Raw genomic sequence first — 27,470 nt, 5'->3', positions numbered from 1 at the left:
GATCTGATGTTAATATTTTCACCAAGAAAACATTGATTGATTGATATCTATTTAATTTAATTTCCCTTTGGGATTAATAAAGTATTTTTGAATTGAATATCTGACCCCAGACACGTGATTCAGATCAACCTTGAAATGTTAACGACCCTTTTTAAAATAAAAATTCCATAAGGTGAAATATATAGTCACACAGGATCCATTCTGCTTCAAAAGAAAACACTTTGACAATGCAATAAAAAGCAAAAGCACTGAATTTTAACGTATTCCTTTAAGGGTGTAATAATTATCGTTGCATATACATGTACATCAGGCATTTTACATTTGCTTACAAAGATAAACTAAATCCAGATATTTTTTGAGTCAAAGTCATACACAGCAGCGTTACATCTTGGTTGCGTTTAAAAGTCTGTAATCTAAAAATTCTGAAGAAAATATAATACCACAAAAAGATAAGAAAAAAACAGTATCGCAGTTGCATCAGTTTCTTTTATTCGAATCATCAAAACAGTTGTGCTTTATTTGGAAGTGCTCTGTTCCTGAGGCCACTCTAAAATGACAAGGTAAAATTGAGAATTCCCATGCTTAGAACAGAAAAGCCCACTAAAACTTTTAACTATTTCATTTTGCACCCTTCGTTCAAAAATATGATCCCGTTACAGCATATTGTGCAGGTACCACTATGTATTAAAATGTGCTGAGCTGTATTGTGAGCAGTAAATCTCATGCAAGCACTTTCTTTGAAGTTCAAATGATGCTATTAAAGTGATGATGCTTTGGGCTCAAGTTACATTTGGTGGTGCTGGAGGCAGGGTGAATGACCAAGTAACTGCGGAAACTATTAATAGGACATGGAAGCAATGAAGAAGAAATGGGGAACAGTACCATGAAACAGTATTAACACTGACTGCAACAAACTAAATGTTACTAGTTAATAACCAAGTTCCTCCTGACGTCCCACAGCTCTTTTTATGACACAGTGTCTGACTCAGCAAAGATATTGAGCCATTGCAGAGCTTAATCTGTCATACTGGTCTTAACCTTTTACGTTTGTACAAAACACAAACAACAAAATTGCAAGTTGTGCAATGGACAGGCTAGAGTAACTCTTTACATGTTGCTTGCATTCATACTCATTTACACTTAAACCATTTAGCAACTTAGGCTGTGTGATTCCCATTAACCTATTCAAGAATAAAATACACTCAAATATTTAATGTGCTTTGTAAAATAACTAGAAAGTGCACCTACTATACTCTACGGGATAATAATGGAACAAAGTTTCTCATACATTCAGTTGGTGCTCATGGTGTACCTGCTCAGATGCTGAATGGATTAGTAGTAATGGTGCATCCTATTTACCCTTTTGAAATCAGGACTTGAATGACACCACATCCAAATGAACCTTGTGTTGTACTCGGGAGTCAGAATTACAGAGTTACAATGAGAAAAATTAACTATAAAATACAACACCCAGGGAAGTCCTAACTCTGACTTGGAAAGTCAAAGGTCAGATTTAATATGGCCACTTTGCATATAAATATAGTGCAAATAGCATGAATAAACCTTGTATTTGAACTTCTGACAGTTTGTATGTCATTAAACCAGGGGCACAAATAACATTAATTAGTTTATTTCCTCTGTGTTTAAATGCATAAAATGGAAATAAACTCCTTGTGCTTTGATTGTAGTACCAGTACTAGCTAGCATTACAACAACTTGCAAAACAATACTGGTTTACCGACTTCCAACTAAAACAAGCTTAACTCAGATGATACGTAATTCTCAAACGCAGGTTCCAGCTTTAATGAGTATTAAATGCAGCATTATTCCTACTGCAAGGTGGAAAACCAGGGGAGTTTGCTAGGAGTTTTACTAAGAGCCCAGGCTACGTACTACCTGCCCATGATATTTCAGAAAATATCAGCCTTTTCTGCATTCAAAAACTAAAGGAACATCCATCCATCAATTCTCTATACACCATTTTCTGTGTAGGGCCACAGGAGTGGCATATTATGCCCTAAACCGGTCACCAGTCTATCCCAGGGGCAACACAGAGACACAAGGACAAACAACCATGTGTGCACACACTCCCTACTGAGAGCAATTTAGAGTAATCAATTAACATAACATGCATATTTCTGGACTGTGGAGGAAGCCATAGTACTGGGAGAGAACCCAGGCATGCATGGGAGGAACATGCAAGCTCTATGAACCTTCTTGCTGCAGGGCAATATTGCTAATAAGTGTTCCACCATGCAGCAGCAAAGGATCATGACCCTAAAATATATATTATACAGCACTATGTGAGGGACTGATTTAACAAGTTACAAAATGGAAGAAGTGCAAATAAACTGATTATTTTTGCATGTTTACCTAAATCTTGCACACATAACAGTCATATTGGATTTAGATTGAAGAGTTGGTGAGAAACCTCTGACTTTCCAGTCTGCAGTTCCAACTTCATGGGGCATTCCAGAGGATTTCTTTTGCTTTAAAATCTGGAAGTTAAAACTTTCAAGTATAATACAAACAGGGCATATATATATTTTTTGTAATTAGAGCATACTGCACGTGTTAAAAAGTGACCACAAACCAACCATAAGCCAATCCTTTTGAAGAAAATGTACTCAAAATATATATTCTTTCAAGCACAATAGATGAAATAAACAGCTGCTGATGAAGAGGCTGTAGTTAAATTTCTGCCCTGTTCTGGAGGCACCACGTTTTAACCATGAAACCATGCATAATGTATTTAAATTAGAGAGTAGTTGTGCAATTTATTAAACTTAAAGTGGATTAATATCCTGTGAATATGGTGTTTCAGTACACTTGTGCAAATAAAGATTCAGAAACAGCAGACCCCCAAAACCCCGGCATCTGTCCCACTCATCTGACTCAAGATCTTCTGCAGTTGAGGTCTCTGATACATTTACAGGGTTGGCAAGAGCTAGTCCTTTATTGCCCTGCGATGGACTGGCGAGCTGTCCAGGGTGTACCCCACCTCTCGTCCGCAGACTGCTGGAGATAGGCACCAGCTCCCCGGTGACCCAGTAGAAGCGGGTATAGAAAATGAATGAATGTATAGAAGTACTTTTGTGTGAAATTCAGACCCACCAGCAAGTGCTTAAACATAAAAAAAAATTACGCCTTTGCTCAATCTGCACATCTTCCAAATATGACAGAAAATCACAATAAAATATGTTTTTGTTGACATAACACATATTAGAATACTGTAGACAAGAAAAGAGTGAGATTAAGAGATTATCTGGACACAGTCAATATCATCTGTCTGGCTCCATTTTAAAACCATACACTGGCCTCTCATAAACAAAGCAGTCATTTCAACACAAAATGTATTAAATAATGGAAAAAAATGTCCAACTCAATAACATTATTACATCCCCCCCAAAAAAATAACAATAAAAGCATGCAGTACAATAAAAAAAAAAGAGAATGTTGAAAACTGCTGCTGGTTTCCAAAAGTTTCTCCTTGTTACTATTGTTCTGCAACGAGGATCCCTGTTCAAATACCATAGTACCAGTTCTCCAGCATTACAGAAAGAGCACTAAGAATACTTACCATTAGAAAGTAAAACAATAAAGTGATAAGTCTGCAAATTTTTGAAAGTACATTCCTGAGTAACAACAAACTTATTACACAGCAGCAGCTGGAAGAGAAATCATTTCTTTAAGCCAGAATCGCTGAGAGGCAGTGGCAAGTGTAGCCAACAGGTGGAGCTGTTGCACATCCTTTTGATCAGGGATTAGAGTCAGGTGATCGTGCTGTGGTAGTGATGGGCCAGATGTGAGACGAATACATTTTTAAAGATTCTGAAAAACTGCCAGGGCCAATCAGACAACTAGGACAGAGCTGTGACCAAACTCCATAAACGCTTCTTTAACTTCTTCCTCTCTAGTATTTAACAACTCTGGGCTTCCCATGTAAATCTAACAAATTATAATCTCTGTGAATGGTTAAATATTTGATTTTCACTTCTCAAATAAACTCTCTTTCTTTTCTTCTTGTCCTCCTACTCTTCATGCTTCCAAGGATGGTCTTCGGGTTGGTTGGGAGAAACATTCATGTTCTTGTTCTGGTTCCTCATCTGGGGAGGCGAGCCTCAGGGCCACTTCATTCTCGTAACAAAAGGACGACAGTGAGCTTCCGTTGTACCTCTGCTCGGCCAGCTCTTTAGCACTGCATGATGGTGTGTTTGGGATTTCGTAGGTCTGATGGAAAAATGAATAGTCGACCTGGAAAAAAGAGAGTGTCTTTAGTTTAATGCTAATTTAATAGTCAGTCAGTCAGTCATTTTCTACCGCTTATTCCATAGTGGGTCACAGGGGAGCTGGTGCCTATCTCCAGCTGTCAATGGGCGAGAGGCGGGGTACACCCTGGACAGGTCGCCAGTCCATCGCAGGGCAACACACATACAACCATGCATATACTCATTCATACACCTACGGGCAATTTAGAGAGACCAATTAACCTAACAGGCATGTCTTTGGACTGTGGGAGGAAGCCGGAGTACCAGGTGAGAACCCACGCACGCACGGGGAGAACATGCAAATTTAATAGTGTTAAGTGTGAAACCGTATTTAAGGAGTAACTGACCCCAGGTCTGGGAACAGTTGCAGCATGTTACAAATACAATATATTTCACTGTCAATAAAATAATAATAATAAAATAATAATAATAATTATTATTATTATTATTATTATTGTTATTATATATTTATTACTAATTTTATCAAAAATATGTTATAATAATATTACAGTGTTATTTATCAGCTTTGATCAGATAACAATAATATTTTTGCCTAGTTGAGTAGACCTTATATTCCAAGATTTGAATTAATATAAAATACAGTAGGTTTTCAATGACGTGGGATGATTTGTGGAAAACCACAACTGTAGAAAATGCAACTTTATTATATATTTAACTATAAAATTGCCATTAACATTCCATTATCTACTTAGGTATATGACAACTATATAGTTTCATCTAACAATATTATTTCTTATAATTAACCCCTCGGTCTGTGACCCTCCTTCTCCCTATGGGCATACAGATAAGAAAAAAACAAATATATGTTTATATATATATATTTATATAATTAGACTATTCACTGTATCCTGTGCCCTTAGCACATAAAAACAGTTGTAAAAAACGTATGGACACAGACATAAGCACGTATGCACACTCACATAAACCTCTTGTCCCTGCTCACTCTAGCCTCACAGATTTTCTATAGTTTTTCTATAGGATTTAGGTTTGGTAGCTGGGCGGCACAAGGAAGACGATTCATTTTATGTCTGCGTGAATTCAGCTTTTTGTGTTTAAAATATCCTGGTATTTCAAAAACTGTATGATGTCATAAACCAACAAGGTACCCAGGACCTTTTGGAAGATGTAAATAAAAAGCTTTTCACACATTTTCCCCAGGGATGCCAAGAATTGTAAAGGGCACTTATGTATCACTTATGAACACCAACTCTTAACTTCTAATTTCTGACCTGGTAGCCATTTTTCCTCTCAAATAGTACGGGTTCAAATCGATGTCCCCAGAGTATTTCAGAAGCCAGATAGGAACTGCGGCACTGGGTTGTCATCGACGTGGCCTCCACCATTCCCTCAAGTATGACAATCACCTCCAATTCACAGTCATTCTTCAAGGTTTTTTTGTCTATCTCAAAAAAAGGCGACTCTTCGTTGATTTCGTGCACTATTGTCACAGGAGAGACCAAAAAGATGCGGTCGGTGCCAGTATCAAAACCGACGTTGATGTCTGCATTGTCAAGTGGCAGGTACTCCCCCTCTTGTGTCACTCTTGGCTGAAAGCAGATTTAAAAAGAGAGAGAAAAAGTCTAGCTTTGTTACACATAAATCCTTCTTATACTTCATATTGAAGCTAATTTTCCAAAAGGATAAATGTTATTATACTGTATTTTAGAGCAAGAAAACATACAATCTTGAAAGTATAAAACATAAATAAATCACAAACAGCCTTTTCCATTCTTTTTCAAAGCCAGTAACCTGCTTTTCAGACAGAAATTAACCTTTAGAGTCACTCCCTTGAAAAGAGAAAGGCACAACCACATATGGATGAGGACTTAGAATCTGTTATCACACCGCCTTAAAGCCTGTCACTCTATTTGGCTGTAAACAATAAAGGGATCACTCTCTTGACAAAAATACATTTTTAGCAGGAATATGTCCAATACACACATAGAAAAAAGACATAATGAGCACTATTGCTATGATGATAATCTAAAAAGGAAATAGGGTGAGCGCCCTGGAAGTAAACCAGGGGAGAGGACAGATTTCTCCCCTAGCCACCAGAAATAGTCTTGGTCAGAAAAACGTTTTTCCTAAGCATTTTTAAACAATTGAAATCTTGGATTAAAGAGGGCAAAGAACACAAAATGAAGTAAAGTGGTCACAATACAGTATATACCCTGGCTATGACAGACAGCTGGAGTCAACATCGAGGTTAAAACAAGTATTGTTTATTGGCATAAAGGTTATCAGATATCTGTCCTCTGAAAACATCTGCTGAAGTCCATAGATCACTTTTTATAAAAGAGACAACATTTGACTGCAGACCTTTTCTAAGTATTTTAACTTTCCTTTTGGCAAACGTATACAGCATTAGTTCAAATTGACTTTTTAGGTCCAAACAACTTGTTATTATAATGGAAACTAAACTCAAAAGGACTCAGAGTTTGAGTGGCATGTCCTATGAATAACCTTTTGACCGCTACATTTCTGTGGTGGACTTGAAACCTCAAGGGTAAAACATGTGGAGAAAAAAGAGATTAATATAAAGTATTCTGGTGACCCAGTTATTTGGGGACATGGGTGTGCTGGTCAGAACCACAGCAGAAATTACATCTACCTGTCTGCTGCAAGAATTTTTATTTTTTGAATTACATTTTTTATTCATTTCTGCATTGAGTTACAGGCACAATGGAGTCACCACAGTGAACTTTTAAATCCTGTCATAGAGTTCTCGTTTGTTAAGTATCCAACTGAATGCTATAAGACAATATTTTTGGTTAATTCCTCATTCCCACTGGAAAACCACAATATAAATCCTCAACCTATTAACTCACATTCCCTGGAGACTTTGCTATGACTACTTTTGTCTTGTGTGGCCATAGTGTTATTAATTCCCTGATTTTGTATTTCAAAGGTAATGTAATCCTTGGGCAACTATTAGCTGCCTTCTCATTCTCAATTGTTTTCTATGATGCTTTTTCCATATTTCTCTGTTTCAGAAAATTAATAGAACTATCATAACTTACAAGTCAGAATACATTTGAATGGAAGAGCTGTAAAAATGTGATATCAAGATATGACATTTTAATAAAGCTTAGTCACTACCATTTTTTTAAGTCAACAAGCAGAAGCCTTAACTGACAAAAGAGAAAATAATTAAATGGAAATAATTTTTACAGCAAGAATCTAACATTTGCTTATCATGTTAAGCTGGATTTGAAATACATGTATTTAGTCACACGGCCAATAAGAGTTTTATCTTCCATCCACCTTTTGCCATGGGAAAATATCTAGATCCGGCAGGTAGAAGTGTATTTCTTTGATCCTTGCAATCCTAATCCAAACTGCCCTGTTTGGACCTTGATATGGTCTTCTATTCAAATAGATCAAATAGAGTGTGTGCTCTGCAGATTTTGTTTATCTGGAATATTTGGAAGGCACTGACATGCACCCACACAAAGCAATAACGATAAGACAACTTTTAAAAATAGTAAGCAATTTCACTTTAACTCTTCCTTAAGTGTTAATTACATTTGTAGACACAAACCAATCATCTAACCCATAAATGCATGGGGTACAAGAGGAAATGGGATGACGAAGGACAATGGTGCACAGTTAAAGAATTGTAGGCAAGTTAATCCATACTAAATCTTCCAAACCCCAGAGCAAAATAAAACAAACTCTCATTAACTGGGCCTGGCAAAATACAAGCCAGATGGTCTAAGGACTTTCTTTCTCTCTCCCTCTCTCTCTTTTTATTATCACTCTCTATAGCATCTTTTTTTCATTTAACCCATCTCTTATTAAGTTCACGTTTTTCAATTTGGTACACCAGGCATAACTGTCCTTGTTCAGTTTTCATTGTTTTCATGATTCATCTTTTCTCTGCTTACCTTCAGTAGTTGTGCTCTGACATGCGCCTCAACCAGGTGACTCTTCCTTAGATTCCCCAACCTCCACATCATGCAGAGTCTTCCGTCTCTCAGCGCCACCACAGCAGAGTCAGAGAACACCAGAGTCTCGTTGCGTTTCTTGGGCTTGGCAATCTTCGTCATGACTGCCCCGATGATGAAGGCGTCAATAATGCAGCCCACGATGCACTGCAAAACGACCGCCAACACCGCCAGGGGACATTCTTCGGTCACGCTTCTGAATCCGTAACCGATGGATGTCTGCGTCTCCAAGGAGAAAAGGAAGGCTGCCATGAAGCTGTTAACCTGGAGGAAGCATGGCTCCTCTTCTGCCATGTTTCTATCAGACTCTGCTCCAGAGCCGGATTCTCCTGATCCAGGAGAAGAACCGGATCTGGGGGTAAGCTGAATGGAAAGGTCGCCATGCGCAGAGGCAATGAGCCAGAAGGCAAAGCCAAAGAGAAGCCAGGAAAGAATAAAGGAGAGCGTGAAGATGACCAGCATCCAGCGCCAGCGTATGTCCACACAGGTGGTAAAAAGGTCGCTGAAGTACCGCTGGCCCCTTTCGCTCATGTTGACGAAGGTGACGTTGCAGCGTCCGTCCTTGCCCACAAAGCGTTGTTGGGGCCGGCGGTTTGAGCGCCTGCTGCGTCGCCGGCTGATAGTGGAGGGGGAAGAGAGGGAATCCTGGTGTGATGAGGAACATTTTTCCCGTCTCCCACCTTCACTACCACCTTTGGTATTCCTTAGACCTGGGCATACTCCTCCTGCTCTCACTCTGCTTTCTCCTCCTGCATCTCCCCCAGCTGGTTCACCAATAGCGCTCTGCCTCCGTGCATTGTTAGTGTTACTCTGAAGAGGTAGAGCTTTGCCATTGAGGGCATGGATTGGAGAGGAGCTGTTTGGGCTTCCTGAGCCCGTTGGACTTTCTCCTGACCTTGCACTTTCTGCTAGCCTCATGACCTCCTCCTCCTCCACTGGCCCATCAGTCACAGCACTGAAGCGACGTTTGACACGTGCCGCTCCCATCACCTGCAGTAAAATCTCTGTATTTCTCAGTGTGTCTTGACAGAGTCAATGAATTTATGAATGAAACCCACAAAGTCCTTCAGTCTTTCTTAAAAAGTGAGATCACTGTAGATCCAACCCAAACAGGTTTTTGTTTCGACATTCACAACTGGTTGTTTTGTTCTCTAGAGTATTTATTTGTTTAGTAATACAGCAAAAGTATGTAATTTTAGTTATATTCTTTGGCAGGCCCAATCTCTGAAGTAAAATTAGGTAAGCTGATGTAAAGATTGACATGAGCAAGCCAAGGAGTCCCTTTTTTTGCAATTGCTCCCATGCAAAAGTTCATTCAGGGTGTTGCAGGGAAAAACTGACCTCAGCATGCAACACAACAGCATGCAGGACTGGTTATGTTTAGTTTAAACAATAAAAAGAAAGTCTTGATGTCTTGAGCAGGCATCATTTGATTAAGAAAATAAACTGAAAGTGTACTGCAGTGGAGGAATGCAAATAGACAAATTTTAGGATCACCCAGCTCATAACAGCATACATTTGATAATAATGCAAATATGCGAAATAAAGCCTAATTGACGTCTGTTTGAACCAACTACTAAAGAAAACACCAACATGCACAAAAAGAGTGAAAGTACAAAAACATGCAAGTTCTTACGACTGATCTTTCCAGATTCACATCCACTTGGAATTAGCATGAGGCAAAAAAGATACAGTAGAATGAACGGTCTGTTTCAGAGTAAATGTGTCATCACAAAAAAAGGAAATGCAAGCCTTGAAAGCTAGAAATGTAGCTCAATTTAACTATTTATTAGTGGGAAGGTCACTTCCTACTAAATGAAATAGTCAGACATTGTTTGGCATTCCTCATTTGATCATGTCACTGCTTTAACTATTTCACATTTACCTTCTAGAAGGCTACAAATTTGTTTGGTGGACATTGTGAATTTGTTTAATGTACTGGCTGTTTTAAGATTTCTACTTTTAACATTCACCTGCAGGAGACAACACCTCAGAATGGACATACCTCGTTACAAAACTGCATTATGACTGGGAAATCACTTAAAACCTGACAAAAGATAAGTGGGGGAAGAAAACAACAGGGAAAGATTACTATGGACTATCTCCAGAAAAATTGATAATTTTAAGTCTTAGGTGATTAATTCATATGGAAAGCAAAGGTAAGTACACAGATCACCTTTGAAGTTCTCTGCAGTGCAGGCGACAAAGCTAGGAGAAGATAGACAAACTGCTGAAGAAATAGGCTGCCAACATTTCTTAAGGTTTAGATCTCTTAAACTGCTTCCATGTTTGATGAAGAAAGCAGAAATGGCTACTTGAGCATAACATATTTATAATAAAATTAAATTTGCTGCAAAAAAAAAACAACATGCACCAATTCTTTTAAATGACTCGTGAAGAAAAACTTGTATTTATATATACAATTGAAACTGGTGTGCAAATACATCCAGCAAAGAAGGATTGTGCTTGTTGAATTACCTTGCTTAATCAGTCAATGCCACAGTAATAGCTCTGGGTACAACTGGTCAGAAAACGTCCCCAGAACCAAAAGTCACACCACATCACTACAAATAGAAAAACTACCCCAAAACAACAGAGAGCAGCAACATTGATAAAAGAAAATGCAAGTTTACAACAAATAAAAGTGGGGGAATAGATCCCTCCTGAAGTGAGAAATGACATAAGGGTTCATCTTGACTTGTCTGTTGACCTTGCTTTGTTAAACATGATCAGTTAAAGCAATTAGATTTCTCAATGTGAAGGAGCGAAGAATCGCTGGACAGTCTGCTGTTTGTCTCGTCCCCTTAAATCAGATGCCAGTATCTGATATGTACTCTTCTGGTTTAGGACTGTCGTGCCTAACAAGCAGCCAATCTTGAAAATAAATTTGAACAAACAAAAAAGAAGTAAAAATGTGAGAAAGAATCAGTTAAAATGCTCTTTGCCAAAGAAAACTGCTGAAACAGAACAGGGAGTGAAGCTCCATAAGATATTTTTTCTGTTTACATGTTTTCATTCAGTTCTTAGGATTTATGACATAATATGAAACTTATTAAGATTGGTGAAACCTACCAGTGCTTCATCTCTGGTTTATCACATCTAGTGCCTGGAATTATTATTCTGTAGACAGTCCTAACTTGAAGAATCAGAGTTTCTCAGCTGGAGCCGTGCATGACATGAACACAGAGGCTGTGAAGACAAACATAAAGGATTAAATCTCCCTGCTTGTTTACCCTTTTAACTTTTTCACATTTTGTCACATTTCACCCCAAAACGTTCATGTTGGGATTTTTTTGTAGTAGTACAATACATGGTTTCCAAATTCTGTACAAACAAAAACCTGAAGTGTGGCATCTATCTATATTCAGACCTCCTAAACCAATATGTTGTTACACCACCTTTTTTTACACATCTGTAAGTCTTTTGGGGTTTTCTTTCAGGTTTGCACATCTCATCTAAGTGTGGACTTTTCAAAAAAGTCCACACTTAGATGTGTTTTGCTTGAACAACGGTGCACGCTGTACGGGGGAGAGGCGTGAGCAGCGCATACAAGAATGTGATTGACACGGTTAAGACATTCCTCCTGGCTCTGATTGGTTGTTTCTCACCGGGAGCGGTCTATTTCTGCAAATGGCTGTGGGACCACTGGGAGGAGCCAGAGGAGCTCGATTTTTTTCACAGATCATCTGTCTCATATTGTACAGTCAGGACATAGTGGCAGTTTGAGCAAATATGTAAAAAAAAACATTTTACCAAAAGTTACCCAGTGCAGCTTTAATCTGAACCCTTTCATTGTAGGTCTGGCTATATATTTAGGTGAACCAATAACCCACTTTTGCAGAGTCTTTTGCAGACTCTAATACATTATCTTCTGCCATTGCCTTGTTCTTGGCTCCATTCATCTTCCCATCAACTCTGACCAGCTTCCTTGTCACTCCTGGAGTACAGAATCACCACAGCATAATGCTGCCACCATTATGGTGTGTTCAGGATGTGTAGCGCAAGAGTTTTGCTTGTTGCCAACACAGTCTGTTTTGGCCTCATTTGACCCAACACTTTCTACCACATGTTTGCTGTGTTCCTATGGAAAATGGGACTTTTTAAGTTTTTCTTTCAACATTGGCATTTTTCTCACCACCCTTCTATTAAAGCTTTATTTGTAAACTGCACAACTAATAATTGTCCTGTCAACAAATTCTCCCAGCTGAGCTGTGGATCTCTGTAGTTATCAATGAAGTGCTCTATGAGATGTTCGAAGCAGTGAATGCTGTTATATAACCTAACCTTGCCTTGAACTACTCCACAACTTTATCCCTGACCTGTCTAAGGTATTATATGGTCTTCATGGTGCTATTTATTCATTAATATTTCCTAACAAACCTCTGAGGCCTTCACAGAACAGCTGAATTTAAATTACACTTACGTGGACTCAATACACTAATCAGGGTACCCCTGAAAACAAGATTTTTTCACAGATTTTACCTCTGTGAAAAACCTGAAAAACATGCATACTTGTCGTATGAATGAACTACTTTGTGTTGATCTATAACAAAAAATCCCAATAAAACAGTACGTGGCTGTAATGTGATAAAAGTGAAAAGAAGTAAAATCATACAGGGAGCAAAACAATCCGGATGAAACTATAACCTTTTAAGGACTAAATGTTGTGATTAAAAATAAAACATTTACATTCCAAACACTTCATCAGCTTATAGGGAAAACGCTTATCAAACCCAGTTCAACATACTAAAAAACTTCTCTGACAACATGATACAAGGGGATATGAACATGGTGACCGTATGGGGGTTTATTGGACTGAGATTGAGTCTCAGATGAAGAACCAGGATAAACTGTCTTCATGGGTTGATTAGGGGGTGATGAGACGGTGTTGATGTGTGTATGGTGATGTGCGATGGATTACAGCTGCCCTTCTTACTTCTGTAATGCTCACAGCAGGGTTTGCTAATCCTCAGTAGACTTGCATAACAAATAAAACATAAAAACTGCACCAGGTATGGTACATGTTGACATGCACTAGATTTAGCATGAAAGAAACCACAGAAATAACTGCACCATGAATGAGCAAAAGAAAACGAGAGGAAATGAACACATCAAGTAAGAATCATAAGAATAACAATCATTTTATGAAAAATTGCAGTAAAAAAACACACATTTTATATTTAATGTTTGTTTTAATTTTGTCTGGGAGTATTTTGTTTTTATAAATTTAATAAATGCTTAAAAAAGTCAGTCAGTCACTTTCTACCACCTCTTCCATAGTGGGTCGCAGGGAAGCTGGTGCCTATCTCCACCAGTTTATGGGCGGGAGGCGGGGTACACCCTGGACAGGTCGCCAGTCCATCACCGAGCAACACAGACACACACAGGACAAACTCATTCACACCTAAGGGCAATGTAGAGAAATCAATTATCCTAACCCTAACAGTCCTATTTTTGGACTGTGGGAGGAAGTTGGAGTACCCAGAGAGAACCCATGCATGCACGGGGAGAACATGCAAACTCCATGCAGAAAGACCCCAGGCCAGGAGTCGAACCGAGAACCGTCTTGCTACAGGGCAACAGTGCTACCAACTGCACCACCGTGCAGCCCGCCTAAAAAAAGTCGTACATTCAAAAGCTGAATTGACAAAAGTTACAATTTATAGTAACAGGAATGTGAAACTGGTTAATTATTAAAACAATTAATGAACTGCAAAAACATTTTTAAGTCTTAACTGTTATAAAACTTTAATAAAATTTTATGGCAAGCTTTAATTGCTTAAAATAAGTTAGTGAACAAATGCGTGAGAAGGCTGTCATGACCTTGGTGTCTGAACTACCTTTCCATCCAGGAAACTGCCAAATAAACAATCTCTCAGGCTGGCAGTCTGCCACTAGAAAACTGTCAGGAGTAGTTGGAGGAGGTGATGAGAGATGATCATACGTTGGTGTGCAATACTGACGATATGAGAGTGCTCTGCTGCAACACCTTATCGTGTCAAGGTGGAAAATGTCTCAGACTACTCTTGATAGAACAACATTCATGGAAGGGTACTTGGGAAATTGTTCAAGTGAAGTTGATGTGCTCTCTACCCAAAATTAAACCATCAGGGAGAGTCGGAAGAATAATTGTTTAATCCCTTTAAACAAACACGTCTAACTTATGATACTGAAGTTAAAATGTTTTTTCCTTCCTGTTGTTATATTTAATGTTACATTTGTTGAACTATTATGATAATAAAAAAGTGGGAACAAAACTTGATAAATCTATACACATTAATCACTTTACAATTGATCTGTTTAGCAAATAAAGAAGGCACTTTCAAACTGATTAAATGAACTGTAAATTATATAAAAATAATAATAATTCTGGCACCATTTTGCCCTCTCCATAATTTTTGTACAAACACAGATGCACAAGCGGGGTTGAAGTCATCCCATTTGACTTCAACTCGCCATGGAGACAAGTATGTCTGGCTCAGTGGGAGCCTTTACTTTTCTAAGTAAAAAAATCCAGTCAGTCAGTCATTTTCTACCGCTTATTCCATAGTGGGTCGCGGGAGAGCTGGTGCCTATCTCCAGCAGTCTATGGGCAAGAGGCGGGGTACACCCTGGACAGGTCGCCAGTCCATCGCAATAATTTCTTTTATTTTCAGAGTTACAAAGGGTTCTGGTTAAAATAATCCAAAAACATTAAAATAATCAGTGACTCATAATTAGTCGTAACTTTAAATATTGATTAATGGTTTAAACTCTAAATCTAAACTTTCAGTCTTTGTGTACAAAATCCAATCCAATCCAACTTTATTTATAAAGCACTTTTGTACCACAGTAGACCAAAATGCTGTACAGAAACTAGATTCCAACACAGCTCATAATTCAAACAAAACACAACACCTTACACAGTGTCAAAAAGCCAAAGAAAACAAGTAGGTTATAAGATGCGTTTTAAAAACAGACAGTGAAGGGGACTTTCTGAGTTGGAGGGGCAGCTCGTTCCAAAGCTTAGGAGCTGCTGCAGCAAAAGATCTCCCTTGAGTTTAAGTCTGGTCTTAGGGACCCTCAGGAGCAGTTGATCAGCTGATCTAAGAGAGTGGGAGGGATTATAGGGATGCAGCAGATCAGCCAAGTAAGGTGGGGCAAGGCCATTCAAAGATTTAAAAACAAATAAAAGTATTTTAAAATGGATCCTAAAAGGCACAGGCAGCCAGTGGAGTGAAGATAAGATGGGAGAAATGTGCTCCTATTTACGTGTGCCAGTTAAAAGACTCGCTGCAGCATGATGGACCCTTTGCAGTTGGGCAATGGAGGACCCACTAACCCCCAGATAAAGTGCATTACAGTAATCCAGTCGGGTGGTAATAAAAGCATGAATCACTGTCTCAAAATGTCTTTTTGGAATAAAGTATTTTATTTTGGCTATCTGCCTCAAATGATAAAAACTCCTTTTAACAACTGACCTGATGTGGTTGTCTAATTTGATATCAGGATCTACTTCAACTCCCAAATTCCTCACTAACAATTTATTGTACTGAGTCAAGGAACCTAGATTTACAGGGGAGTGACCCGCAGTACCTCCAAAAACCATAACCTCAGTCTTAGTTTCATTAAAACTCAAAAAAGTCATTGCCATCCAGGCACTTCAGGTCCTCAAGGCACCTAAGAAGTGAGTCTATTGAAAAGAAAAGAATAATTATATGTTTGAGACCTTGAATGGGAAAGCCATTCCAACCATTAGATGGTTTTATATACTATATTATCCATCAAGCAGTGCTTATTTGGCTTTTTTCTTGTTTTCTCTTTGGTTGCTGTGTTGTTTTTAGTCATTCAAGTTAAAACGTTTTTAAGTGTGTACTTTTTAAAAAAGGATATATTTTTTAGACAGTTCTTATTAGATTAATCTAATACCTTAATACCCTACTTCACTTTTGCAGATTATATTTCTGTCCTCTCTTTCTCTTCTCATCTCTCCAACAGTAACCAATGTCCCGTTTCTCTCAGATTATCTGACCATATAAGAATGTTAGAGAAAGAGATTTTTGATTTGACAGTTGCTGAACTGGTCTTGAATAAGATTCATTCTGCACTCTTTCAGTTTTTTTTTAATGTCAATTGACTAATCAAATCATGTTATTTTACCTGAATTAATATTTAAAACAGTTTGACTTACATAATTCACATTTTCAAACGGTTTTATTTGTTTAAAAAGGCTAATGAAGGAAGAGGTGAGCCAACAAGCATGCACATATGTAAAACCTAGAAGAGTGAAGCCAGAATGGAGACATCAATACTTTATATTGATTGGTGACATATCAGGTCAGAAACCAGGCCACATATTGGCTATCTGTCGCTCAGAGTCACATGGCTCACATTTCTCTCCAGCTCTTTCATTTTAAGCTTGGCAAATCTATGCAACTTCTCATCACAAATCAGACATTTTTCATGCCATATGTGCACAAAGCAGAACTCAGACTTCTGAAATAAAATGAACAAACACATTTTCGCATTCACCTCTCGTCGTTCTGTTAGAAAGAGTTTACCGAGGCAGTTGGGATCTTGTTTTCTTCATAAAACTGTTTTGTGTGAAAATTTAAAGGCCCATAATGCAGATAAGCAGCCAAAGTTCAGGTTCATTTCATGCATGCTCATGCTCAAAAAGGCTCAAATTCTCTCAGTACTTAATCTAGATGCTTAGAAATGTGGTAACAGTAAAGAAATCCTAAAAATGTTATAGAGGGAGTTGGTAATTTCCGAAAAGAAATGCCTGCTGGCACAATTGCTTTTCACAGCATCCTACAATAAACACAAACAAGAAGTCATGCTGTCACCCATCGTTGTTCTGTTAATTGCTGTTAGTTTCTGCTGCTGTGCCTCTCTCAGATGCGTGCAGAGATAAAGACCACATTAATCTGGAGGGGGTTAAGATGATGCAGGTTGCAGTGTGTTAGCTAAAACTCTGCTCAATTCTTTTCCAATTAAGAAAATGCACTGATGCACAAAAACAAACTGTTTTATTTCTTAAAATGTAAAAACTTTATCAGTTTTAGTGACTAATCCTAACCAAACCAAATGAGAAAATACTAGGGAGGAATAGATTACTTTGCAAACATTATCAGATTGCATTGACATATTGCACGTAAATGCTAATGGCAGTAAATGTTCAATCACTTGAAAATTTATTTGGATAACAATTTAGATCATTTTAACTCTGTCTGCAGCACATGGTGGTGGATGACAAAAAGGAAACCAGTGTTTTCATTGTAAGTGCCTAAAAAGTTTCTAACTTACAAAAAGATGTTTATAAAGTTTGTCAAACTCAAGATAAAATACTGCGTGTATAAAAAAATAATTATGCCATGATATCTGAACTGCTCCCAACTATTCAATCTCAGTTTGTGCCAAAGGTTTTTTTTTTACCTTAAAACTGTGGTGAACAGTAAGGTGAACAGTTGCAAAAGCATTTACAACCATTGAACCTTTCCACATTTTATCATGTTGCATCTTCTGACTTTAATGTATTTGACTGAGTTTTTATGTCTTATATAATTGAGACATTGAAGAAAAGGGATGTTTTTTTTCAACTGTTTATTAAAATGAAGATCAGAAAAATGTGGCATGCATTTGTGTTCAGCACCCCTTGGTCAATACCTTGTTGAACCATTTTATGCGTCAATAATAGCTGTGAGTCTTCTGAGGGTATGTCTGTACCAGCTTGGCTGTCTGAAAATGTTGCCCATTATTCATTGAAAAATATTTCAAGCTCAGTCAGATTGGATAGAGAGTATCTGTGAACAATGCGTTTCAAGTCTTGAAATAGATTTTCAATTTATCTTAGCTCTGGACTTTGACCAGGCCTTTTGATTACATGAACTTTCTTTGAATTAAACAATTTTTTTATTAGTCAGACTGTATCCTTAGGGTCAGTTTCCTGCTAAAAGGAGATCCTCTGCCCTAGTCTTTTTTTACAGCGTCTAATATATTTTCTTTCCGGATTAACCTTTACTGAGCTCCATCCATTTTTATGTCCACTTTGACCAGTTTCCCTTTCCCTGAACAGTGGAAAAGCATCACCATGATGCTTCCACAATCACTGTGAAAATGATGTGTTCAGAGTGATGTGCAGTGTTGGTTTCTTACCCCCTACAGCGATTTGCATATAAATCAAAAGGTTTTATCTTGGTTTAATCTCTCGAGAGCGCCATCTTCCACATGTTTGCTATGTCCTCTACACGGCTTGTAGCAAACTGCAAACAGGCCTTCTTGAGGTTTTCTTATAAAATGGTTTTCAAATTGCCACTCTTCCATAAAAGCATTGTGGAGTGTAGAGCCAACAAATTCTCCCACATGAGCTATGGATCACAGCAGCTCCTCCAGAGTTACCATTAGCCTCTTGGCTGGTTCTCTAATTATTGATTTGGGGCCTTTATATAACAGTAGTGTTTATAAGTAGGTGAGTTTGGAAAGCAGTTGGTAACACTACTTAGTAACTTAGGGTATCCTAGTAAAGGGTCCAAAATACAAATGCATGCCACACTTTTCAGATTAATATTTGTAAACAACTTCAATAAGTATGAATCATTCATAATTATGCACTACTCTTTGTAGCTCTATTACATTAAATCCCTATAAAATACATTAATCTTTGTGGTAAAAACAACAAAATACAACATTCAACTTTTCATTCTTAGCTGCCTATATCTACAATCATTTGATAGTTTAATGAAAAATGATTTGTGTTGTCAAGACTTGGCAAGTATTTTAATCTCACTGGAATTTTACAGTATGGGCATGCAACAGTTAGTAGCTTTCATTCCTGCAGGAGGCAAAACTGATCAATCGCAGTGCCGTGAACCTACGGGTCAGTTTAACACGCTATGAACAAACGGTAAAAAAGTAAAACAAAATAAACGAAAATGCTTGAACTGACTATAAAATCATGGGACACATGGCAGATCGTCATCAGAGGGCACAAATATTTTGGAAGTACTGTATTTCATAATAGAAACACCATTTTACTACAAATTGCACTGCTAAAACGTATTTCAAATTTTTTGCATGTTTTAGCACAATGAAATCAATAATTACCAAAGTGAAGAATTCATTGATACCCATCAATCTCCCATCAATCTGGAAAGGGTTATAAGGCCATCTTCAAATGTCTATGTGTGGGAAATCATTCAAAAGTGAGAAACATTTTTCACAAGTGGAAGACTTTTGAAGCAGATGCCTTTCTTCCCAGGTGTTTGTCCCAGTAGATTCACCCCATAGTGAGTTTGTGCAAAGTTCAGAGGATTTGCAAAAAAACAAACACATCACAGTACAATTAGAAAAAGTCTTCTTATGAGAAAGCCTATTCTCTCTTATAGAATATAACAGCATAACTTGGGTTTGCAGTGTTGCATCTGAATAAATCACAGGCCTTCTGAAGCAATGTCTTTTGGGCAGATACAACCAAAGCACAGAGGTACAGGAGTTGGACAATAAAACTGAAACACCTGGTTTTAGACCACAATAATTTATTAGTATGATGTAGGGTCTCCTTTTGCGGCCAATACAGCGTCATTTCGTCTTGGGAATGACATATACAAGTCCTGCACAGTGGTCAGAGGGATTTTAAGCCATTCTTCTTGCAGGATAGTGGCCAGGTACGTGATACTGTTGGAGGAAAACGTTTCCTGACTCGCTCCTCCAAAACACCCCAAAGTGGCTCAATAATATTTAGATCTGGTGACTGTGCAGGCCATGGGAGATGTTCAACTTCACTTTCATGTTCATCAAGCCAATCTTTCACCAGTCTTGCTGTGTGTATTGGTGCATTGTCATCCTGATACACGGCACCGCCTTCAGGATACAATGTTTGAACCATTGGATGCACATGGTCCTCAAGAATGGTTCGGTAGTCCTTGGCAGTGACGCGCCCATGTAGCACAAGTATTGGGCCAAGGGAATGCCATGATATGGCAGCCCAAACCATCACTAATCCACCCCCATGCTTCACTCTGGCCATGCAACAGTCTGAGTGGTACGTTTCTTTGGGGCTTCTCCACACCGTAACTCTCCCGGATGTGGGGAAAACAGTAAAGGTGGACTCATCAGAGAACAATACATGTTTCACATTGTCCACAGCCCAAGATTTGTGCTCCTTGCACCATTGAAACCGAAGTTTGGCATTGGCATGAGTGACCAAAGGTTTGGCTATAACAGCCCGGCCGTGTATATTGACCCTGTGGAGCTCCCGACGGACAGTTCTGGTGGAAACAGAAGAGTTGAGGTGCACATTTAATTCTGCCGTGATTTGGGCAGCCGTGGTTTTATGTTTTTTGGATACAATCCAGGTTAGCACCCGAACATCCCTTTCAGACACCTTCCTCTTGCGTCCACAGTTAATCCTGTTGGATGTGGTTCGTCCTTCTTGGTGGTATGCTGACATTACCCTGGATACCGTGGCTCTTGATACATCACAAAGACTTGCTGTCTTGGTCACAGATGCGCCAGCAAGACGTGCACCGACAATTTGTCCTCTTTTGAACTCTGGTATGTCACCCATAATGTTGTGTGCATTTCAATATTTTGAGCAAAACTGTGCTCTTACCCTGCTAATTAAACCTTCACACTCTGCTCTTACTGGTGCAATGTGCAATCAATGAAGACTGGCTACCAGGCTGGTCCAATTTAGCCATGAAACCTCCCACACTAAAATGACAGGTGTTTCAGTTTCATTGTCCAACCCCTGTATGTACATAATGCACAGCAAAAAAACTAATGGGAAAACAACAGAAACACCTTATATCAATTGCCAAGCATGGCGATGGAGGGCTGATGATTTGGGCCTGTTTTACAGCCATGAGATTTGGGCCCCTTGCAGTCATTGGGATGAAGTTGAAGTTCTCTAAGCTACTGAAGCATGGAATGAGCTTAGTTTATCCCACTTGGGTTTTTCATTTTGGTTTTGTGTAATAATTAATGACATAGTGGAATCTGTAGCTTGCAGTTTTCTTCACATAAGGGCAGACTGTTATGATTTGGGGTTGTTTGTATCCTTGAAGTTCTGTTTTGCTCCTGTCATGTTGTGTTCTGTCAGTTAATTAACTTTATTCGGTTCACCTGCACCAAGCTAATCTGTCTCCTTGCTCCACCTGGTTCACGCTCCATAAATACACACCTGTTCAGTTACTCATCGCGGAAACATTTTCAAATCATGCTCATGTCTTGCTTTTTGGATCATGGCATGCCTGTCTCGCCTGCCCGTTTATTGTTTTGTTCCTGCCTCATCTGTGAGTGAGTTTTTGTTTTTTAGTCAGTAAATCTTTTTCCGCTTACCATCTTGCTGCCTGCTAGTCTGCATTCCGGGGTCCTTCGCTACACAAACCCTGACACAGACTCAAATATTTTTAGAACCTGGAGAAAAGCAGATTTTTATGTTTTCCCTATGACTTTATGTTTTATTTTCTTCATAGAAAATATCCAAACATTGTACCTCCCCTCTATTCTTTACAGGCATTTAAGCCATTAAGCCTAGCCAAAGAGGTGGTCATATTAATTTTATCGAGAAAAAGACAGGGGAGAGAGATTATTTCCTACAGATACGAATGAGGATTTATCTGTTAATGAGTTTTTATAGCGCAATTTTGTATTAATGTTTTTAATTTGATTTCATAATTTAGATTCTTGTGTATGTATATATACAGTACAGACCAAAAGTTTGGACACACCTTCTCATTCAAAGAGTTTTCTTTATTTTCATGACTATGAATATTGTAGCTTCACACTGAAGGCATCAAAACTATGAATTAACACATGTGGAATTATATACTGAACAAAAAAGTGTGAAACAACTGAAAATATGTCTTATATTCTAGGTTCTTCAAAGTAGCCACCTTTTGCTTTGATTACTGCTCCGCACACTCTTGGCGTTCTGTTGATGAGCTTCAAGAGGTAGTCACCTGAAATGGTTTTCCAACAGTCTTGAAGGAGTTCCCAGAGATGCTTAGCACTTGTTGGCCCTTTTGCCTTCACTGTGCGGTCCAGCTCACCCCAAACCATCTTGATTGGGTTCAGGTCCGGTGACTGTGGAGGCCAGGTCATCTGGCGCTGCACCCCATCACTCTCCTTCTTGGTCAAATAGCCCTTACACAGCCTGGAGGTGTGTTTGGGGTCATTGTCCTGTTGAAAAATAAATGATGGTCCAACTAAACACAAACCGGATGGAATAGCATGCCGCTGCAAGATGCTGTGGTAGCCATGCTGGTTCAGTATGCCTTCAATTTTGAATAAATCCCCAACAGTGTCACCAGCCAAGCACCCCCACACCGTCACACCTCCTCCTCCATGCTTCACGGTGGGAACCAGGCATGTAGAGTCCATCCGTTCACCTCTTCTGCGCCGCACAAAGACAAGGTGGTTGGAACCAAAAATCTCAAACTTGGACTCATCGGACCAAAGCACAGATTTCCACTGGCCTAATGTCCATTCCTTGTGTTCTTTAGGCCAAACAAGTCTCTTCTGCTTGTTGCCTGTCCTCAGCAGTGGTTTCCTAGCAGCTATTTTACCATGAAGGCCTGATTCACACAGTCTCCTCTTAACAGTTGTTCTAGAGATGTGTCTGCTGCTAGAACTCTGTGTGGCATTGACCTGTTCTCTAATCTGAGCTGCTGTTAACCTGCGATTTCTGAGGCTGGTGACTTGGATGAACTTATCATCCGCAGCAGAGGTGACTCTTGGTCTTCCTTTCCTGGGGCGGTCGGTCCTCATGTGAGCCAGTTTCTTAGTAGCGCTTGATGGTTTTTGCGACTGCACTTGGGGACACTTTCAAAGTTTTCCCAATTGTTCGGACTGACTGACCTTCATTTCTTAAAGTAATGATGGCCACTCGTTTTTCTTTACTTAGCTGCTTTTATCTTGGCATAATACAAATTCTAACAGTCTATTCAGTAGGACTATCAGCTGTGTACTCTATCCACCTCCTGCACAACACAACTGATGGTCCCAACCCCATTTATAAGGCTTGAAATCCCACTTATTAAACCTGACAGGGCACACCTGTGAAGTGAAATCCATTTCAGGTGACTACCTCTTGAAGCTCATCAACAGAATGTCAAGAGTGTGCGGAGCAGTAATCAAAGCAAAAGGTTGGCTACTTTGAAGAACCTAGAATATAAGACATATTTTCAGTTGTTTCACACTTTTTTGTTCAGTATATAATTCCACATGTGTTAATTCATAGTTTTGATGTTTTCAGTGTGAAGCTACAATATTCATAGTCATGAAAATAAAGAAAACTCTTTGAATGAGAAGTTGTGTCCAAACTTTTGGTCTGTACTGTATGTATATGCATAAGTGTGTATATGTGTGTTTGCATATATACCTCATGTACATGGACTTGTACTGGTGTTGCAAACTGCAGTTATCTAGTTCAGGTTTTACATTATAGAATTTTATGGTTGAATTAATAATTTTAGAGTTATTGTGAATGCTATGTGTAATTTTCACTTGTCTGCGTGTTCTTGTGCACATTTGGGAATGATTTACTTTTAGATGTGTAACGTGGTTTCCCCTTTAAATTTTAAGTGGTTCAGCCTAGACCCTACTTAGGCTCTGGTTCAACCAGTCAGCAAGTTCTTGCTTGCTGATTGGTCAGCCTGTGAATGTGTGAATATGAGATTGTTTTATTTGAATATTTTTCTGTATTATACTTTGTTATTTAAGCACAAACTATTTGGTGTTTTTTAATCACCCCAATGAAGGCCACAGGCTGAATAAAGTTGCTTCCTAGTACTTCAGCTGTTGCTGGAATCTTCACCTCACCAGACCCATTCCCACCAACCCATACTTGTTTAGGGTCTTGCTAATTGTTCTGTCATGAATATTAACATTTATCATAATAACTGAGGCCTGTAGAGCCCGAGACATAGCTATTTGTCTTTTTTGCTTTCTCTGAGCCTTACATGCTCTGACCTTCAAGTGAATTTGACTGGAGGTGCACTCTTGGGAAGACATACAAGTATCTTAAATGTCTTTTCAATAATCTCTCACTGTAGAATACTGGTTTTTAATTGGTTTGGAAATTACCTCACAACTATTCCCAGATTTATAGGCAACAACAATTGCTTCTCTAAGGCCATTGCTGTTGTCTTTCCTGCTTAGCATTGTGTTAACACACACCTGCATGCTCCAGACCACCAACCTGTAAAAAGACCATATTTTATAGAGGTGGCAGTATTGGCTGGTCAATTAATGAGGTGGATTTGATTAGTAGTTCTTTAATCTTAGCAAAAAATAGCAAATGAGTATTAGTTTGCTCATGACAATACTACATGTCATCTCTACATAGCTGCAGAGTTGGAAAGACATAAAAAGGTCCATGAAACTTTTTACCCATGTTTCTTTATGTTGAGACAGTGAAGTATTTTTGTGAGTTTGTACTTACAACTTACTTACAACTGATACAACTTACTTATAACTGGCCAGATATTTTTGCTCAGGGTTTTCTGGTAAAGAGCAAAATTTATGGTTCAATCAGTTGCAGCAAGTTTCCCGGGTCCTTAATTAAAGAGTAGGCCCCAGATCATCAAATTACCACTAACATGTTTGACTACAACTACAACATTCTGTAAGTGTTAGTTTAGCACCAGATGTAATGGGGACGCACAATTTTGTCGACTTTTGTCCCATTAGTCCAGATAATTTTTTTCCAAAAGTCCTACGGATCACCAAAATGTTTTTGGGGAAATGTAAGACAGAACTTTGTGCTCTTTTTGATAACCGGTGGTTTTTGCCTTGCAGCTCACCTGTGGCTGCCATTTTTTCCCAGTCTTTTTCTTATTGTAGGATTATCAACGCTGACCTTACCTGAGGCAAATGAGGTCTATGGTGCTTTAGATGTTGTTCCCTGTTCTTTTGTCACCTCCTGGATGAGCTGTTGAAGATCTTTTGGAATAATTTGGTAGGCGGGCCACTCTTTTGAAGATTTACCCGTCACTATAATAGATTCGATGACTCTTAACTTAGAAACAAAAGTTCAAAAGCTGCCTTAAAACTATGAGTAAAGTCATCTTTCAGAATTGCGTGGTCTCTGACACGTTTAGGAACAGTCAGGACAATTTACAAGAATAAGATCAACATTGGAAAACATAAAATTACATTCTGTGTGAAAAACTTTTTAAAACAAGTTGAGTTGAAGAAATAAAATAAGTGCATTCAACCTAAGGAGGCTGTCAGTTTTTACAGTGAACACACCATATTTTCTCCATGCGGATGACGGCTCTCACTGTGGTTCACTGGACTCCCAAAGCCTCAGGAAAGGCTTTGTAACTCTTCACAGACTTATAGATGTCAATGACTGTGCTTCTCATCTGTTTTCAAATTTCTTTAGATTGGGGAATGATGTGTCAAGATCTTTTATCATGTTTTCAGACAGGGTTAATTTGAGTGACTTCTTGATTCTACAAGACAGTGCTAATCAGGCAATAACATTTTTACAATGGGGCAGGTTGATTCGGTTGGTATTTTTGTCCCCTTCATAAATAAAACCATCGTTTGAAAAACGAATTTTTGTATTTACTTAGTTGAATGATCTGAAACATGAGTGTGGCAAAAGGCAAAAATAGAAGAAGTGAGGAAGGGGGTAAATTATTTTTCACAGCACATTGTAAACACAAAGTAGACTGTTGTGTTTAAAATGTTTAAAAAGAAACCACCACCTCCCTATCACGTGCTTCCCTAAAAAATCCTGAGCCATGCCCTGCCACTTGATTTAAAGTTGCTTTATCTATAAGTGCTGGCACAGGTGCTATGAATGGAACACCATCCACTTCCTACTTTATTTAGGACATTCAAAATCATGACTAACTCCAGTTAACCAATGCCACCCTGATGAGAACAATTGTATCATTACCAACACAATTCAAAAACACATCTGTGTTTTGACGCAATCATAAGAATTTAGAGATAAAAAAGGGGATTAACATCCAAATCCTCAGGGCAGTCAAGCCCTGTGGCCACCTTATCCATGAACTACCTTCTATTTGGTTGCTTTACTGCAAACTCTTACTTCAACAATTATATCATTTAAGTTTTTCCTTTGTAAGGCCTAAAAGCTAGATAGATCTGTATATTTCTTGTAAAATGTCATATTTAATCCCTTGCCTCTAGATCTGTTTTTCTATCTTCCATCGGTGTCCTTACTGATTCTGATGCTCAATAAAAAGCGTTTTAAATGTTAATAATTGAATATTGTTTTATCTATATTATTTATTAGTTAATTTAAATTTAACAAGTTAATAAATAAACAGTATTGTATTTATTTATTAAATAATTCAGATTCTGTTTCATTTTAAGTTAGAATGGAGGATGGAGAGGAACTGCGTCGCACAGACAGATTTTGAATACTGAAACACACAAATCCTACATTAAACAGGACAAAGACTTTCACCTGGAGCTAACATCACACAGACCAAAACAAGCCGGCCGGTAAGCGGCGAATGAGGAGTTTTAACAGTATTATACCCCAAAGTATAAACCAGAGTGAATCTGACTCACCCTCTTTGTGGCATTTTCTCCCACTTTTAACCGGCGTCAGCGTCGGTTGTTTGTTTCATAAAAAAAACGAAGCAGCAAGACAAAAATAAATCAAAGTAATGATTTGCGCGTGAGGTTTCCTGCACCGGCGATCTGCCCGCGAGCCGCTCCGTGCGCGCTCCTGCAGCCCAGTCAGAGGCGTGCGCGCGCCCGTGCGCAGCGGGAGCCTAGATCCACCACCAGCTGCTGAATGATGGAGATTAAATCTGAATTTTTCTCGGAGACGTGACGTAGATACGAACATATAAGCATTCTTGTGTCTGTATATAATAATATGTTCTGTTTACATTTTAAATAGATATAAGAATAGCCATTAGTCATTCAAAATCCTACATTAGGGGTTTATACCGAGAAAGTAGGTTAATTCTCTTAGTTTTATTAATAGTTCCTAAAATACGTATTTCACCTTATTTTTTACACTCATAAACTCACACCTTACACAGTCTTCTTAATAAACAAAGTAACTAAGATTCAAATCAGCAAAGTTAATATGGATTTTGTCGTGGATTTATATTTCGGAATAAGAGCAAGAGTCAGAGACCTTTCAGACATTTAACTTTTTTTGTATGACCGTGAGAACAAGACTGAGAGAGGGCGCCAATATGTGTGTATGTGTTACTTAATCTGATTTAATCCCAGTCAAGGGAGCCAGAGGTGT

At 38.6% G+C, this 27,470-nt stretch overlaps 1 protein-coding gene across 3 annotated transcripts; it reads right to left on the bottom strand.

Moving 5' to 3' along the window:
* Positions 1 to 249: 249 nt before the first annotated feature.
* On the bottom strand, positions 250 to 26,947 carry kcnj14 (potassium inwardly rectifying channel subfamily J member 14). 3 transcript variants are annotated; one of them, XM_047361172.1, is made up of 7 exons: positions 26,774 to 26,947; positions 11,309 to 11,425; positions 10,413 to 11,110; positions 10,242 to 10,283; positions 8,177 to 9,898; positions 5,519 to 5,836; positions 250 to 4,254 (listed from the first exon to the last, which is right to left on the bottom strand). In XM_047361172.1, the coding sequence occupies exons 5-7, from the start codon at positions 9,221 to 9,223 to the stop codon at positions 4,039 to 4,041; spliced, it is 1,581 nt and encodes a 526-aa protein (XP_047217128.1). In that variant the 5' UTR covers positions 9,224 to 9,898; positions 10,242 to 10,283; positions 10,413 to 11,110; positions 11,309 to 11,425; positions 26,774 to 26,947; the 3' UTR covers positions 250 to 4,038. The 3 variants fall into 3 exon arrangements, with proteins under 3 accessions (XP_047217128.1, XP_047217126.1, XP_047217125.1); XM_047361170.1 differs by having other exon boundaries at positions 10,242 to 11,110; XM_047361169.1 differs by having other exon boundaries at positions 8,177 to 11,110.
* Positions 26,948 to 27,470: the final 523 nt, after the last annotated feature.

Source organism: Girardinichthys multiradiatus, chromosome 3 (genome assembly GCF_021462225.1).
Source record: "Girardinichthys multiradiatus isolate DD_20200921_A chromosome 3, DD_fGirMul_XY1, whole genome shotgun sequence".
Taxonomy (NCBI): domain Eukaryota; kingdom Metazoa; phylum Chordata; class Actinopteri; order Cyprinodontiformes; family Goodeidae; genus Girardinichthys; species Girardinichthys multiradiatus.
This window is presented reverse-complemented; position numbering and strand designations above follow the sequence as displayed.